We start from the raw sequence: 17,225 nt of genomic DNA, 5'->3' as shown, positions 1-17,225 counted from the left end.
AGTAAGGGCTTCATCCTAACCAAGCCTCTATTTCTCTATACCGTCAGTTCAGTGGCATTTCTGCTTAAAGCTGGAGACCTGAGTAATGTAAGACAACCTGCTGCTAAGGAACACTGCCTAAAATTCAGAAAGTTTATCCCTAGCAACAAGACTCAGACTCCACCAAAGAAAGTTAAAATTGTCACTGTACTAAGCACAGAGTAGGCTAAACTTGGCAGCAGTCACGTCATCCCATTCACCTATGGTATTTATTCTAAATCCTTGTATGCGACACGTTTTTTAAGCGTTTTATGTGTCGAAAAATGCTTCAAAAGCGCATGCTTTAAGCTTCCCATTGACATCAATGGGAAAGCGCATTGTAGTGCATACGAAGCGTTTTCTTTTACGCGCGCGTCTTTAAAAAACACGTTGTGTAAAAAAGAAAGCTCCACACAAAAACCGCCTGTATTTTAAAAAGTGCTTTACAAAAACGCTAGCGTTTTAGACACGTTTACACATCGGGTTTTTTTGAGCGCCGTTTGAACAAGGCCTAATAATACATTTAGGTGGAGAACCTCTTTAAAAAAACTATTGCCTATGTGTACAAATCAGCCCTAAATATTCATATACATTTCACTAACATAATCACATGTACACAGCGAAGGAATATAATCAATATTGAATACAATCAAGGTATGAAATCAGAAAGTCTGTCAATTATTATGATATATCGTGTAAAAATTCCTTTAATCTAGCCAGATAAGAAATGCCGATAGTCTAGAACTTGCATGTGTACAGATCTGCCAGATAATCTAGACTATTATTATTAGAATCCCACGAGACCAGAAGCAAAAGCCAAGAACCAATCATGACACTCTAATAAAAGATTAAAAAAAAAAAGAAAAAAAAAAAAAAATGTGCACAGTTTACAATAAAAGTTTACTTAGGACGGTCTTTTGGAGGAAATCTACCATTACAATTAGGTTTTATATGGTTTTTACATCACTGATAATCCAGCACATTTGGTAATCTAATAATTTTGAAGCGTAATTAACCTAATAATTCTAATAAATGGCAACGACTATTTAAAAAAAAATAAATGAGAACCTAATACAACCTTCCCCTGTTACTAGCAATATAGTCAGTACACCCCTGAACCCACAATAAAGGACTTTTACTTATTAAATCCCTTTATGATCTACCTTTATTCAACTGCTATTCTTTGTTCTACCTCTAAGTAACAAGAAGGCTGTTAGTGCATCACAAAGCATACGGGATGTTTCTTATTGAAAAGGGCATCAACCTGATCCAAGCAAGCTTTCTGGTAAATACACTTTTACACTTTGATTGTACTTGCTCTTTAACAGAGGTTAGAAACTGATTTTAGAGATTACAAATAAATGAAGTAGTCTTTTTATACTTTAAAGTACATTTTTTCTAGCACATGTTAAAGAGTAATTCACATTGCTCATGACATTTGAAGGTGGTTCAGCATTGCAGAGAATAAATACATCAGTCATTCTACTGTGACTCAAAACCCACTGAATATGAATGAGAATGTTAAGCTAATCAATAAAGGAAATTTGGTGTGAACAAGCAAGATTACATTGCTGAAAGAAATATTATAGCAATTAAAATGTGTTCCCACATCAAAGAAAAGTGCACGGGGAGGCAAGAAAATCTAGAGGAAAAATTAAATCAATGTTCTCACACCACATAAAGCGCTAGGTAATATGTTAATTAGCTACTGTTTGAATAAGATTTGTCACTCTTTTCCAAATGGGGATCTACAACGAAAGTTGCGTAACCGCTGAGGACACCTTTAAAACATGTCGGGGGAGGGGGGCAGTAAGCTCTTGTTTTAACTACTATGGGGCAGATTGGCTAAAGGCCCTTTTACGTGAGCCAATTATTGGGCAAATGATCGTGCATGGAACGCTTGTTGACGATAATTGCCCTGTGTAAACAGGACAGCAATCAGCAGATGAACGAGCAAATGCTCATTCATCTGCTGATCGTATAGTTTTAAAAAAAATGAAACATTATGGTTGTTGGCAGCAGATCTCTCTAAACAGGGAGACGCGCAGCCGACATGATAATAATGTATGGGGACGAGCGATCGTCCCCTTACATATCTCCTTGTGAAAGGAGCAAACAGACGCGATCAACGAGCTGTCTTGTTGATCGGCGCTCCTTTACACGGTCCAGGACGGGCCGTGTAAAAGGACCTTAAGACTGGTGTTTCATAGACTGGCGTTGCCGATGCTCTTGCTGAGGATTTTGATATATACAGACAGTGAAACCAGTGCCTCCTCCTGTAGCGAGACCCCCGGCCAGAGCGTCGGCAACGCTCTGGCTGGGGATTCTGCTCCTAGAGGGTGCCCCTATGGCCCTATATACAGGAGGAAGATGTAGCGATATCTACAGGGTGGGGTGTGTGTGGCGGAATCCACAGGGTGGGGCTTGTGTGGTGCTATCCACAGGGCGGGGTGTGTGGCGCTACCCACAGGGTGGGGGTGTGTGGCTCTACCCACAGGGTGTGGTGTGTGGCTCTACCCACGGGGTGGGATGTGTGTGGGGCGCTATCCACAGGGTGGGGTGTGTGGGGCACTATCCACAGGGTGGGGTGTGTGGGGCACTATCCACAGGGTGGGGTAAGTGGGGCGCTATCCATAGGGTGGGCTTTGTGGCGCTAACCACAGGGTGGGGTTTGTGGCGCTAACCAAAGGGTGAAGTGTGTGTGTGGCGCTAACCACAGGGTGGGGTGTGTGTGTCGCTAACTACAGGAGGTGTGGTGTGTCGCTATCTTCAAGGGGGTGTGGCTATATCTACAGTGACACTGCGGCACTATGTGGGCTCTATCCACATTGAGCACTGTGCAAATATCTACATGGGCACTGTGGCACTATGTGGGCACTGACACTTTATATGTGGGCACTATGGACCTTTGTGAGGGGCAAGCGCTCTGGCCGGGGATTACGCTCCTGGAGGAGCCCCCAATGTCCATGTCCATATATGGACAGTGATGTTAGGAGCATTAGGATGCCGGAATACATTGCTAGAGCATCGGCAATGCTCTAGCCTAGGATTCCGCTACTGAAGTGAGCCCCTGACGTCACTGTCCATGTTTGGACAGTGATGTTAGGAGCTTTTAAGATTCCCGGAATTCCTGGCCAAAGCATCGGCAGCGCTCTGGCCAGGTATTAAGCTACTGGAGGGAGCCCTTGACGTCACAGTCCATATGTGGAAAGTAACGTCAGGTGCTTCTCCAGTTCCAGAGTCCCCGGCCAGAGCACTACCGATGCTCTGGCCGGGGCCACTGTAGCTGAAGTCCCCTGACATCACTGTCCATATATGGATAGTGACATCAGGGGCTTCTCCATTTCCGGAGCCCCGGCGAGAGCATTGCCAATGCTCTGGCCGAGGATTCCGGCATTTTGAAGCTCTTAACGTCACTGTCCATATATGGACCCGTTCACATCTGCGTTGGAGACTTGTAATAATGTTTTTCACGATGGGCGTCCAGGCCCTCCTTAAACTTGCTGAATAAACCAACCATCACAACACCTTGTGACAGAGAGTTTCAACGTTTTACTGCCCTTACAATAAAGAAAGCCTGTCTATAATTATGGTGAAACCATTTTTCTTCTAGATGCAGATGCCTCCTAGTCATGGTTACATGGATTTGATTCGGTGGTCACGCAATCGACATGTGGTGTCTGCAACTGGTCAGATGAGCTATAATTTTGGACCCCCTCGAGGCGGGCGGTGAGCAGAGGTATGGTTTGCCACCTGTAAATTCTGGTTCCATGAGGCCACGTGGGGGGATGTAACAATGTGAGCCCGGTGGCGTCTCTACTGCAAAATAGGCACTGTGCCTTGTTCAGGCATCCTTTAGATGTTGGGCTCGACAATCTGTGTCTCAAAAAGGACAATTTTAGCAGGTCTGTGGACACTCTGGAATCAGCTCTTGTGCGTCTCTATACATCCCAGTGACGGAACAAGTTTTGTTAATTGATTTTGCTGATTATTTTACAAAAAGGACACAGCAGTGAATTTTGAATGGTATATTTAGTAGAAAATAAAACTTTCAAAGTTGGTCACATAAATTGGATTTATGTCTGCAGATCCCAATAATTTCAAAGGGATCTGATGAAATCTCATGTCGATGGGGATAGCCCAATTGTCCTCCTTGTCTCCAAAGTAGGAAAAACAGGTTGAATAATTACTTTTGTAATTCCTGCACTCCTTGAACTGTGATCAGCAACATGAACTTAAAATAAGCAACTTACAGAGTCTCAAGCACAAACATAAACACAAAGATTCTAATCAACGCCCCGCCATTGAAAATGGACATAGAGAAGTACATAAAGCTCACTCTTAAATTTTTTCAGGTGACACTTCAGAATAAGCTATGTGTGTGTACTTGAGGAATAACACTATACCTGGCCATTATATGACATATCCAGTTTTTCCCTCTAGGTCCTATTTCTAGTTGTTGGTTTCCAGACGGGGAGTAAACTATCTGCCAGGATGTCTCCTATTGACTGAACATAGAGAAAAGAAAAAGATCCTGCTCCCCTATATCTCTGAAGCACACCCTTTCGAAGTAGCAGCAAAATGGAGGACATTATACAGCAGTTCTTAGCAGTGTAGCTGTAAATCCAGCACTGGGGTAAGATAGAATACTTACTAGAAGCTGCAGCAGGGTCTTTGTATGTCTGTGTCTTTATCTGCAGCTGCTCCCTCCTTCTCCCCCCTCCATAAACTTCTATGGGCAGTGTAATGGCAGGGGGTAGGGAGACGGACAAGTGAGCCCTAATCTACCCGCCACTCTGTCCCTGCCTACTTGCAACGACCCGCCCTAGGCGACGGGGTACAACTGGGCGGCGGTCCCTGCGCTCAGTAAGTGCACGACAAACACGACAAACATACAAGGAACACAAGCAAGGAAAAGGGGCCGTTGCCCACGGCAACACCGTGAGCAACCAGAGTGGTGAACGAGCCGAGTCAAGCCAGGAGTGTGCGAGGTACAAAACGAAAAGCAGAAGAGTAGTCGGTAAGCCAGGGTCGGTATGGAGCAGGATCAAAAATAGCAGGAGCTGTAGCTGGGCCAGGAACCACAAGGAAAGAAACAAAAGCAATAACAAGCACCGAGGGACAGGAAGTGCAGGCTTAAATAGACCGAGGGCGGGAGCTAGCTGAGTCTGGCCAGGTTACGATAGGCTCTCCCACTCCTAAGCCTGCCAGCCTGAATGGTGGAAGCAGGAGTCAGTCTCAGGGATGTATTCTCAGGTGCTGACTCATTAGTTCTGGGAGTTAACCCCGCTGTGCCTGGCAGATCCTTTACAGTACCCCCCCTTTTATGAGGGGCCACCGGACCCTTTCTAAGTGGACCTGGCTTACTGGGGAAACGCAGGTGGAACCTCCTGACCAATACCCCAGCGTGAACATCCCGGGCGGGTACCCAAGTCCTCTCCTCGGGCCCGTATCCTCTCCAATGGACCAGGTACTGGAGGGAGCCTTGGACCATCTTGCTGTCCACAATCCTGGCCACCTCGAATTCCACCCCCTCCGGGGTGAGGATGGGAACAGGAGGTCTCCTCGAGGGAGCCAAGGACGGGGAGCAGCGTTTGAGGAGGGAGGCATTAAACACGTCGTGTATCCGAAAAGATGGGGGTAACTCCAGCCGGAAGGAGACAGGATTGAGGACCTCAATGACCTTATACGGCCCAATAAACCGGGGAGCAAACTTCTTGGACGGAACCTTGAGACGCAAGTTCCTAGACGACAACCACACCAGACCCCTGACCATAAACAGGGGGTTAGCAGAACGTTTTTTATCAGCCTGAGTTTTTTGTACGCTCTGGGACACCTCTAGGTTTTTCTGAACCTGGGCCCAGACTGTGCACAGTTCCCGATGAACGACCTCTACCTCAGGATTGTTGGAACTACCAGGTGAAACGGAGGAGAACCGTGGATTAAACCCGTAATTACAAAAAAAAGGAGAGACCCCTGACGAGTTACTGACCCGGTTATTAAGGGAAAATTCGGCGAGGGGAATGAAAGAGACCCAATCAAATTGACAGTCAGAGACAAAACACCTTAAGTATTGTTCTAGAGACTGATTAGTCCTCTCCGTTTGGCCATTGGTTTCAGGATGGAAGGCAGAGGAGAAGGACAGATCAATCCCCAACTTCATACAGAAGGCTCTCCAAAACAATGAAACAAATTGTACCCCTCTGTCCGAAACAATATTGACAGGGACCCCATGGAGACGCAGGATGTGTTTGACAAACAAGGTAGACAACGTTTTGGCGTTGGGTAGTTTCTTGAGGGGCACAAAGTGGCACATCTTACTGAAGCGGTCCACCACCACCCACACCACCGACTTGCCTTGGGATGGAGGCAAATCGGTGATAAAATCCATGGAGATATGTGTCCAAGGTCTCTGGGGAATGGGCAACGAACGCAGTAAGCCCGCTGGTCGGGACCTGGGAGTCTTGGACCTAGCACAAACCTCACAAGCGGCGACGTAGGCCTTAACGTCTTTAGGCAACCCAGGCCACCAATAATTTCTGGTAATGAGGTGTTTGGTTCCCAGGATGCCTGGATGGCCAGATAGTGCAGAGTCATGATTTTCCCTAAGTACCCTTAGCCGGAATTGCAGGGGAACAAACAGCTTGTTCTCAGGAAGGTTCCCGGGAGCTGCACCTTGATCAGCAGCAATTTCAGAGACTAAATCAGAATCGATCGAGGAAATGATTATACCTGGAGGCAAAATACAAGCAGGATCTTCCTCCGAAGGAGGGCTGGCCATGAACCTACGCGACAGTGCATCAGCCTTAATATTTTTAGACCCAGCCCTATAGGTAACCAAAAAATTGAATCTGGTAAAAAATAACGCCCATCGAGCTTGTCTCGGGTTTAGCCTCCGGGCAGATTCTAGGAAAACCAGATTCTTGTGGTCGGTAAGGACCGTTACCTGGTGCCTAGCCCCCTCCAGGAAGTGGCGCCACTCTTCAAATGCCCATTTAATGGCTAAGAGTTCGCGGTTGCCAATATCATAGTTACTTTCAGTTGGCGAAAACTTCCTGGAGAAGTAGGCACAGGGGCGGAGATGGGTGAGGGACCTGGTACCCTGGGACAAGACAGCCCCCACTCCCACCTCAGATGCGTCAACTTCCACGATAAATGGCTCCATTTGGTTGGGCTGAACCAGCACCGGGGCCGAGACAAAGCACTTCTTAAGGACCTCAAAAGCCTGGACAGCCTCAGGAGGCCAGTGGAGGAGATCAGCACCTTTGCGAGTGAGGTCCGTAAGGGGCTTAGCGATGACCGAGAAGTTAGCAATAAATCTCCTGTAATAATTAGGAAACCCCAAAAAACACTGTAACGCCTTCAGGGAGGCAGGTTGGACCCATTCCGCCACAGCCTGAACCTTGGCGGGGTCCATGCGGAATTCATGAGGAGTGAGGATTTGACCCAAAAATGGAATCTCCTGTACCCCAAACACACATTTTTCGGTTTTGGCAAACAGTTTATTTTCCCGAAGGACCTGGAGCACCTTCCTGACATGCTCCACGTGCGAGGACCAGTCCTTGGAAAACACCAGTATGTCATCAAGGTACACTACCAGAAAAATCCCCAGGTAAATTCTCAAAATCTCATTTATGAAATTCTGGAAGACCGCAGGGGCATTACACAACCCAAAGGGCATGACGAGGTATTCGAAATGGCCTTCGGGCGTGTTAAACGCAGTCTTCCACTCATCCCCCTCTTTGATGCGAATAAGGTTATACGCCCCCCGTAGATCCAATTTAGAAAACCATTGGGCCCCCTGAACCTGATTAAAGAGATCAGGAATCAAAGGAAGGGGATACTGGTTCCTTACCGTGACCTTATTCAGGCTACGGTAGTCAATGCATGGCCTGAGACCACCATCCTTCTTCCCCACGAAGAAGAAGCCAGCACCTACCGGAGAAGAAGAGGGACGAATGTAACCCTTGGCCAGGGATTCCTGGATATACACTCTCATAGCTTCACGTTCGGGACAAGAAAGATTAAATATCCTACCCTTAGGGAGCTTAGCTCCTGGTACCAATTCGATAGCGCAATCGTATTCTCTATGAGGAGGTAACACTTCGGAGGCCTCCCTAGAGAAAACATCAGCGAAGTCCTGAACAAACTCGGGTAGCGTATTCGCCTCCTTAGGGGGAGAAATAGAATTAACAGAAAAACATGACGTACAACATTCATTACCCCATTTGGTTAGCTCCCCCGTATTCCAGTCAAACGTAGGATTATGCAACTGCAACCAGGGAAGACCTAGAACCAAATCGTACGATAATCCCTGCATCAACAGTACAGAGCATTGCTCCAAATGCATGGAGCCAACAAGGAGTTCAAAAACAGGGGTATGCTGTGTAAAATAACCATTAGCAAGAGGAGTGGCGTCGATACCCACTACCGGGACAGGTTTAGGCAAATCAATAAGAGGCATAGCAAGGGACATAGCAAATTCCACAGACATGATATTAGTAGAGGACCCTGAATCCACGAAAGCACTGCCGGTAGCAGACCTACCACCAAAAGAGACCTGAAAGGGAAGCAAGATCTTAGTACGTTTCATATTTACTGGAAATACCTGTGCGCCCAAGTGACCTCCCCGATGATCACTTAGACGCGGAAGTTCTCTGGCTGCAACCTTACGCTTAGGACAGTTGTTCACTTGATGCTTGTCGTCCCCACAGTAGAAGCAGAGACCATTCTTCCTGCGGTATTCTCTACGTTGTTGGGGGGACACGGAGGCCCCGAGTTGCATAGGTATCTCTGAATCTTTCGGGGAGGAACGAAGCAACGGAGCTTCGGGAGGCATCATGGGGGAGTCGGAGGAGAAAACACGTAAACGTTCACGTTGTCGTTCCCTGAGACGTCGGTCAAGTCGTATCGCTAAAGCCATAACCTGGTCTAGGGAGTCAGAAGAGGGATAGCTAACTAGCAGGTCTTTCAGGGCATTCGACAGACCCAACCTAAACTGGCACCTTAAGGCAGGGTCATTCCACCGAGAAGCTACGCACCACTTCCGAAAGTCAGAGCAATACTCCTCAACCGGTCTCTTACCCTGACTTAAGGTCACCAGCTGACTCTCGGCAAAGGCAGTCCTGTCAGTCTCGTCATAAATAAGTCTGAGAGCAGAAAAGAAACAATCAACGGAGGAAAGTTCAGGGGCGTCAGGAGCCAAGGAGAAGGCCCACTCTTGGGGCCCTTCCTGGAGCCGGGACATAATTATACCCACCCGCTGGCTCTCAGAACCTGAGGAATGAGGCTTTAAACGAAAGTAAAGCCTACAACTCTCCCGAAAGGAGAGAAAAGTCCTCCGGTCCCCTGAGAACCGGTCGGGCAACTTGAGGTGGGGTTCAAGAGGTGCGGTGAGGGGAACTACCAGGGTAGCATCAGGCTGGTTGACCCTCTGAGCCAGGGCCTGGACCTGTAGGGAGAGACCCTGCATTTGCTGAGCCAGGGTCTCACGGGGATCCATAGTGGTGTCAGGGACCAGGGGTAGACTAGGTATGGGCTTGTTATTATGTAGCCAGCCTGAATGGTGGAAGCAGGAGTCAGTCTCAGGGATGTATTCTCAGGTGCTGACTCATTAGTTCTGGGAGTTAACCCCGCTGTGCCTGGCAGATCCTTTACAGGCAGCAGATATAACCTGATCCCTCAGCGAGCTGATAATCCATCTTCATCTCTGCCTCACTAAAGAAGTATTTTAGAAGTGAATTCAGAGTGAGTGATCAGTGTAGGAGGCAGGGGGGAGGAGGAGAGGAGAGTTTCTTATGGTCACTTATACTATTGACTTATGGAAAAGAAGTGAAACTCTTACTCTTTAAGTCTAGAGCGAGAGAGTTCACAGAAAATTAGAATTTTTACAATATATTTGCTACCATTCAGGTTTTTTTCTTCAGAGGAAATTCCGAATTTGTTTTAAACTCAATGTTACCGCCACTACTCTCGCTAAGAATACAATCTTGTGTCTGAAATTTTAAAGGAACACTCGAGGAAAAGCTGATACACTATGTAATGCTTCGTGCGGGGCCAGAGATTGTGGTGCATGATACAGGGATTCAAAACCTTTGTCAAGCAATGCATTTTCCGGCCCTGAACTAGTTGATTCTGCCTAGAGTGTTCCTTGATATTTCCACCCCCTAAATGCAAATGAGGGCACCATTGCAAAGGTATCGTATTTTTGTTTTTTTTTAACACTACGCTATTGCACAAAAGTGCATGAAGAATTGAGACAGCAGTGCCCAAGCTCTAGGAGACAGATGTTCTTTAATATTTTTTACTCTGTTACTGAACCTGCCTTTTCTAAGAAGAGGCAGACTGACAAAAAACAAATATTGCAAAACAATTTACCTGAAAGAAAACTTACCATGTGAGTAAACAATATGTTCAAAAACTTCTCTGAGTCAAGGTAGCCAATCAGATAAATAGCAAAAAGTGAGGCTATCTGAAGTTTAAAAAAATAGATAATTAACTGAACAAGCTTTGTACTATGACCATACAAAACCTAAACAATACAACATATAGCTTTACCATTTGTTATGTTTTAGCCAATGGTCAGTTGAGAAAAAGTAATTACAGCTCAGCTGTCCAATTAATAATTACATTATTAATTACATTACGGACTAGTAATTTGAAGAAATAAATTACATTTAGGGGAGATAAACCAGAAAGTCATCTGCGCTACAACTAAGTTAACAAACCTTTAGTAGAAACCTTCAATTTTGATATGCCATAAAGGTTTTTGAGAAATAAAGAAATATGACTAGATTGTACAAAAAAAATAAAGAAAAATATATTAATGCTGTTAAAACATACGTTCTTGGGTTGTCATTTGCATCATATAAAATGTCTTTTGGAAGGCTTACCTGTGTTAGAAGAACAAACTGGGCAAACTGCCATGGAAGCATAAAAAAGATATTAGAAACACAAAGTGCAAATAGGCTTCTTCTACCAGGAAACGGTGTCCTTAAAAAAGTAAAAGTAAAATTGGTAAGATGTCTGCATTTTAAAGTACAAAAAAAATAAAATAAACCAATCATGTTTTCATAATAAATAATATACTGGGCAGACTTACTGCACATAGAATGTGTAGAAAAATGCACCGCAATTTGGTGCATTTTCGCGCATTTCATTTTAGAACAGATGTTTGCACCTTCCTTGTGTGACGGCTGTGGGGAATGTGGACCAACTGGGCCACTCCGCCATAATGGAGTAGCAGCTGGTCAAGCAAAATGTCAATGACAGTCACTAGGGCGAGAGTACCTAGATAATTGGCTTACGCTGGATAATTAGAAGTTGGCTTGTGCCGGACAATTGGAGGCTGGCTTGTGCCAGACTATTGGAAGCTGACTTGTGCTGGACAATTGGACTAGTCTCAGATACAGGACGCGGAAACTGTAGTCATCACAGACAATGGACTTGGCACGAACACGACACCGTACACAGGATAACACTAGGGAACTTTTCTAGACTAACACATTGCTCAGGCAATAGGAAGTGGGCAGAGTTCTTTTTAAAGTCCCGGGTGTGCTGGGATTGGATAGGGGTGAAGTTCCTGGTGCACACGCTGGCATTTTAAGACTGGGGACGAGCGAGCGCACCCTAAAGACATCGGCTGGGGGAGAGAGCAGTGTGCGCTGGCGTCTCAGGGGAAAGAGACGCCGGCAGGGTTTCAGTATCCTGCGGTCACAGGTGCCAGTAAGTGGGGAATGCCGTCGGTCAGCAACCAAGGTCATGAAAGCACCCCTTCCCCTTTACACCCCCTCTTCTTAGGTCCAGAGCATAGAAGGAACTTCTTGCTGAGAACTGTAGCATCAACATTTTCTACAGGCTCCCAAGACTGTAGAAAATGGTCCTGAGTAGAGCCTTGGTTGGAGGCTCCCAGGACCTTCTTATCTCCTGCCTTCTTGTAGTCTAAGTTCTCCCTGACATCAAAGACATCAGAAGAACCACTGGGTGCAATTGCAGAGCTATGAGATTTACTGTACCGGTAAAGGACCACAGGCTTCAGGATTCAGGAGGGACACATGGGAGGAATTGGGAATCTTGAGAGTAGGGGGTAGATGTAGCTTTTATGACACCGGGTTAATCTGTTGCAGGACTTCAAAGGAACAAAGACTTTAACTCCGGGAAGAAACTAAGGAGGAAGCCTTTTCTTCGTATCGGCATACTTATTCATGTGATTCACTGCCTGCAGGATCGCAAACTTGGTTTGCTGCCAGACCTGAAGAAAATTTACGAAAGAGTTAGCTGCAGGCACTTGAGATGTAGCTGGTACAGGAAGAGGGACACGTGGATGTTAGCTGTAAACAATAATAAATGGAGCTGTAGTAGTTGATTCACTCGTGTGATTATTGTAAGAGAATTCGGCCCATGAAAGAAGATGCACCCAGTTGTTGTGTTGAACAGATACAAAATGACAAAGATAATTTTCAAAGCACTTGATTAATCCTTTCAACTTGGCCTTTGGATTGCGGGAGGTGTGCAGAAGAAAAGTCCAATTTCACATCCAAATGTTTACACAGGGATCTTCAGAACTTAGACGCGAATGTGGGCTTGAAAAACAAGTGGTTTGTATATCAAGTGGAGTTCCAAAAACCGGATTGACTTACTGTGTTGTGTGTGACAAAGTGGGGTGCCATTGTATGTGATATATGTATTGATTGCTTGCTTGCTAAAAAGTTTGCAAAAGTGACATAATTTAAAACCATTTTTTCTTTGCAGCTTACTTCCTGCTGAGCAGCTGATTGGGAGAGGGGTTAGCTGGTCCCAGGTGGTATAAATTAGGCCTCAGTACTCTGTGGAGCCTGCTCTGTGTGCTTGAAAAACAAGTGGTTTGTATATCAAGTGGAGTTCCAAAAACCGGAGTTAAAAAAAGGAGTTAACGCCCCAGTAAGTACTCTTCTATTGTTTTTGCATTAACAACTGTTCGCTGTTTTTTTGTAACAGGGATAATGGCCAGCAAGATTGGAGGTTTTCTTCAGTGCACAGTTTGCCATATGTATGCACGACTGGAGCTGGAGTTCCAGGGTGAATACCTCTGTGGCAGATGTGAGCATGTTGGTCACCTGGAAGCTCGCATTAGAGATCTGGAGGAGCAGAATGCAACACTGAGGAAGATAGACAATCTTGAGCGAAGCATGCTGCTCACAGAGAATGCAGTTAGTGGGTTAAAACTGGAGGGTGAAGACATGGGTGAGCAGGATCAGGTAAGTAGCTGGGTTAATGTAGTTAGGGGCAGTAGAAAGGGGTCAAAGAAAAGGAAGGCCGATCCGGTTTCTGACATTCCAAGCAAAATTGCCAAGTTGGGTGATGATGCGAGGGTGTCAGTCTCAGAAATGGCAGCCCTAGTGGATACTGATCTCCCTAACAGCCGGGAGAACAGCCCAGCTAGTAGTCGGCGGGATGGTAATGCAGGTAAGCCAAGGCAATTGATAGTCGTAGGGGATTCTATAACCAGGAAGACGGATAGAATAATTTGTCGCCAAGACCACCTCAACCGAATGGTTTGCTGTCTCCCTGGTGCCAGGGTTCGGCATGTGGTGGAACGGGTGGACAAATTGCTGGGAGGGGCTGGTGATGATCCAGCTGTCGTGGTCCATGTCGGTACCAACGACAGAATAAATGGTAGGTGGAGGAGCCTTAAGAATAATTTTAAAGAACTAGGCTACAAGCTGAAGGGAAGGACCTCCAAGGTTGTATTCTCAGGAATACTGCCTGTGCCATACGCATCACAGGAAAGACAGCGGGAGCTCAGGGAGTTAAATTCATGGCTTAAGTCTTGGTGTAGAGGAGAAGGATTTGGGTTCCTAGAGCACTGGGCTGACTTTTCATTGGGGTACAAACTGTATTCTGCAGATGATTTGCACCTAAACGGAAGGGGGTCCGCTGTGCTGGGGGAGAGAATTCTAGATGGGGTGGTGGAGTATTTAAACTAGGGCTGAGGAGGGAGGTCAATGTAGAAAAAAAAGGGGTAGCCAGGTTAGAGAGGGGTCAGACTATATTGGTGGGGGGAGAAACAGAATGTGAGGAGAGGACTAGACAACAGGATAAGGAGATCCTTTTGTTAAAGAACAGAGGTAAATAAAAATGCCCAAATAATGTCAAATCACATTTCTGATAATAAAAGTGAAAAACTGAAAGGCAAGTTAAAGTGTATGTTCACAAATGCCAGAAGTCTAGCAAGCAAAATGGGGGAGCTGGAGGCCTTGGTACTGGAAGAAAATATAGATATAGTTGGTGTTGCTGAAACATGGCTGGACTCTTCACATGACTGGGCTGTAAATCTACAGGGTTTTACACTGTTTCGGAAAGACAGGACAAATAGGAAAGGTGGTGGTGTATGTCTGTATGTGAGAAATGATATGAAGGCAAGTGTGAAAGAGACAATAGTGGGTGAAGATTGTGAGGAGGTTGAAACCTTGTGGGTGGAATTACAAAGGGAGGTAAACACTGAAAAAATTACTTTTGGTGTAATCTATAGACCCCTCAATATAACTGAGGAGATGGAGGATCAGCTATATAAACAGATGGAGCGGGCTGCACAGGCGGGTACTGTAGTGATAATGGGAGATTTTAATTTCCGGGATATTAATTGGTGTCATGGTTCGGCTTCAACTGCAAAGGGGAGACATTTCCTCAACCTGTTGCAGGAAAATTTTATGGGCCAGTTTGTGGAAGACCCAACTAGAGGTGAAGCTCTGTTGGATCTGGTCATTTCTAATAATGCAGAGCTTGTTGGGAACGTCAATGTTCGTGAAAACCTCGGTAACAGTGATCACAATATAGTTACATTTTACCTATACTGTAAAAAACAAACGCAGGCTGGGAGGGCAAAAACATTTAATTTTAAGAAAGCCAATTTCCCCAGGATGAAGGCTGCAATTCAGGATATAGACTGGGAAGAACTAATGTCAAATAATGGGACAAATGATAAATGGGAGATTTTCAAATCTACTTTGGGTTATTATAGTGCAAAATTTATTCCTATAGGTAACAAGTATAAACGACTAAAACTAAATCCCACATGGCTTACACCTTCTATGAAAGGGGCAATACATGACAAAAAAAGGGCATTTAAAAAATACAAATCTGAGGGTACATCTGCAGCCTTTGTAAAATATAAAGAGCTTAATAAAATCTGTAAAAATTTAATAAAATTAGCAAAAATACAAAATAAAAGGCAGGTGGCCAAGGATAGTAAAACAAATCCCAAAAAATTCTTCAAGTATATAAATGCTAAAAAGCCAAGGTCTGAACATGTAGGACCCCTAGATAGTGGTAATGGGGAGTTGGTCACAGGGGATCAAGAGAAGGCAGAGTTACTAAATGGGTTCTTTAGCTCTGTATATACAACAGAAGAAAGAGCAGCCGATGTAGCCGGTGCCAGTGCTGTTAATACATCAGTTGATATAATGAATTTGATGAATGTAGATATGGTCCAAGCTAAATTAAATAAAATAAATGTGCACAAGGCCCCGGGACCAGATGGGATACACCCTAAGGAGCTTAGTTCAGTTATTTCTGTCCCCCTTTTCATAATATTCAGAGAATCTCTAGTGACTGGTATAGTGCCAAGGGACTGGCGCAGGGCAAATGTGGTGCCTATTTTCAAAAAGGGCTCTAGGTCTTCCCCGGGTAATTATAGACCCGTAAGCTTAACATCCATCGTGGGGAAAATGTTTGAGGGGCTATTGAGGGACTATATACAGGATTATGTGATAATAAATAGCATTATAAGTGACAGCCAGCACGGTTTTACTAAGGACAGAAGTTGTCAAACTAACCTAATCTGTTTTTATGAAGAGGTGAGCAGAAGCCTAGACAGAGGGGCCACTGTGGATTTAGTGTTTTTGGACTTTGCAAAGGCATTTGACACTGTCCCTCATAGACGTCTAATGGGTAAATTAAGGACTATAGGTTTAGAAAATCTAGTTTGTAATTGGATTGAGAATTGGCTCAAGGACCGAATCCAGAGAGTTGTGGTCAATGATTCCTACTCTGAATGGTCCCCGGTTATAAGTGGTTTACCCCAGGGTTCAGTGCTGGGACCACTATTATTCAACTTATTTATTAATGATATAGAGGTTGGGATTAATAGCACTATTTCTATTTTTGCAGATGACACCAAGCTATGTAATATAGTTCAGTCTATGGAAGACGTTCATGAATTGCAAGCGGATTTAAACAAACTGAGTGTTTGGGCATCCACTTGGCAGATGAAGTTTAATGTAGATAAATGTAAAGTTATGCATCTGGGTACGAACAACCTGCATGCATCATATGTCCTAGGGGGAGCTACACTGGGGGAGTCACTTGTTGAGAAGGATCTGGGTGTACTTGTAAATCATAAACTAAATAACAGCATGCAATGTCAATCAGCTGCTTCAAAGGCCAGCAGGATATTGTCGTGTATTAAAAGAGGCATGGACTTGCGGGACAGGGATGTAATATTGCCACTTTACAAAGCATTAGTGAGGCCTCATCTAGAATATGCAGTTCAGTTCTGGGCTCCAATTCATAGAAAGGATGCCCTGGAGTTGGAAAAAATAAAAAGAAGAGCAACGAAGCTAATTAGGGGCATGGAGAATTTAAGTGATGAGGAAAGATTAAAAGAATTAAACCTATTTAGCCTTGAAAAAAGACGACTAAGGGGGGACATGATTAATCTATATAAATATATTAATGGCACATACAAAAAATATGGTGAAATCCTGTTCCATGTAAAACCCCCTCAAAAAACAAGGGGGCACTCCCTCCGTCTGGAGAAAAAAAGGTTCAACCTGCAGAGGCGACAAGCCTTCTTTACTGTGAGAACTGTGAATCTATGGAATAGCCTACCGCAGGAGCTGGTCACAGCAGGGACAGTAGATGGCTTTAAAAAAGGGTTAGATAATTTCCTAGAACAAAAAAATATTAGCTCCTATGTGTAGAAATTTTTTACTTCCCTTTTCCAGTCCCTTGGTTGAACTTGATGGACATGTGTCTTTTTTCAGCCGTACTAACTATGTAACTATGAATTGCACACCCCGATCAGACACGATATGAAGGGGCAATCCGTGCAAGCAAAAAATATGTTGAACAAATAAATTTGCCAGCCGAGGTGCTGAGGGAAGGCCAGACAGAGGAAGAAAATGTGCGATCTTGGAAGAAAATCCACCATGACCCAGCTAGTGGTACAT

The 17,225-nt window shown here is 44.9% G+C and overlaps 1 protein-coding gene across 2 annotated transcripts in view; it reads right to left on the bottom strand.

Annotated features, from left to right (window-relative positions):
- Positions 1–17,225, bottom strand: part of DPY19L1 (dpy-19 like C-mannosyltransferase 1) — a 189,043-nt gene that overhangs the window by 72,116 nt on the left and 99,702 nt on the right. For both annotated transcript variants that reach the window (XM_075826937.1, XM_075826938.1), the window contains 2 exons: positions 10,911–11,010; positions 10,412–10,489 (listed from right to left, as the gene is read on the bottom strand). In XM_075826937.1, the coding sequence (XP_075683052.1) occupies positions 10,412–10,489; positions 10,911–11,010 (178 nt within the window). The remainder of the gene's footprint in view (positions 1–10,411; positions 10,490–10,910; positions 11,011–17,225) is intronic.

This window comes from Rhinoderma darwinii, chromosome 5 (assembly GCF_050947455.1).
Source record: "Rhinoderma darwinii isolate aRhiDar2 chromosome 5, aRhiDar2.hap1, whole genome shotgun sequence".
NCBI lineage: Eukaryota > Metazoa > Chordata > Amphibia > Anura > Rhinodermatidae > Rhinoderma > Rhinoderma darwinii.
This window is presented reverse-complemented; position numbering and strand designations above follow the sequence as displayed.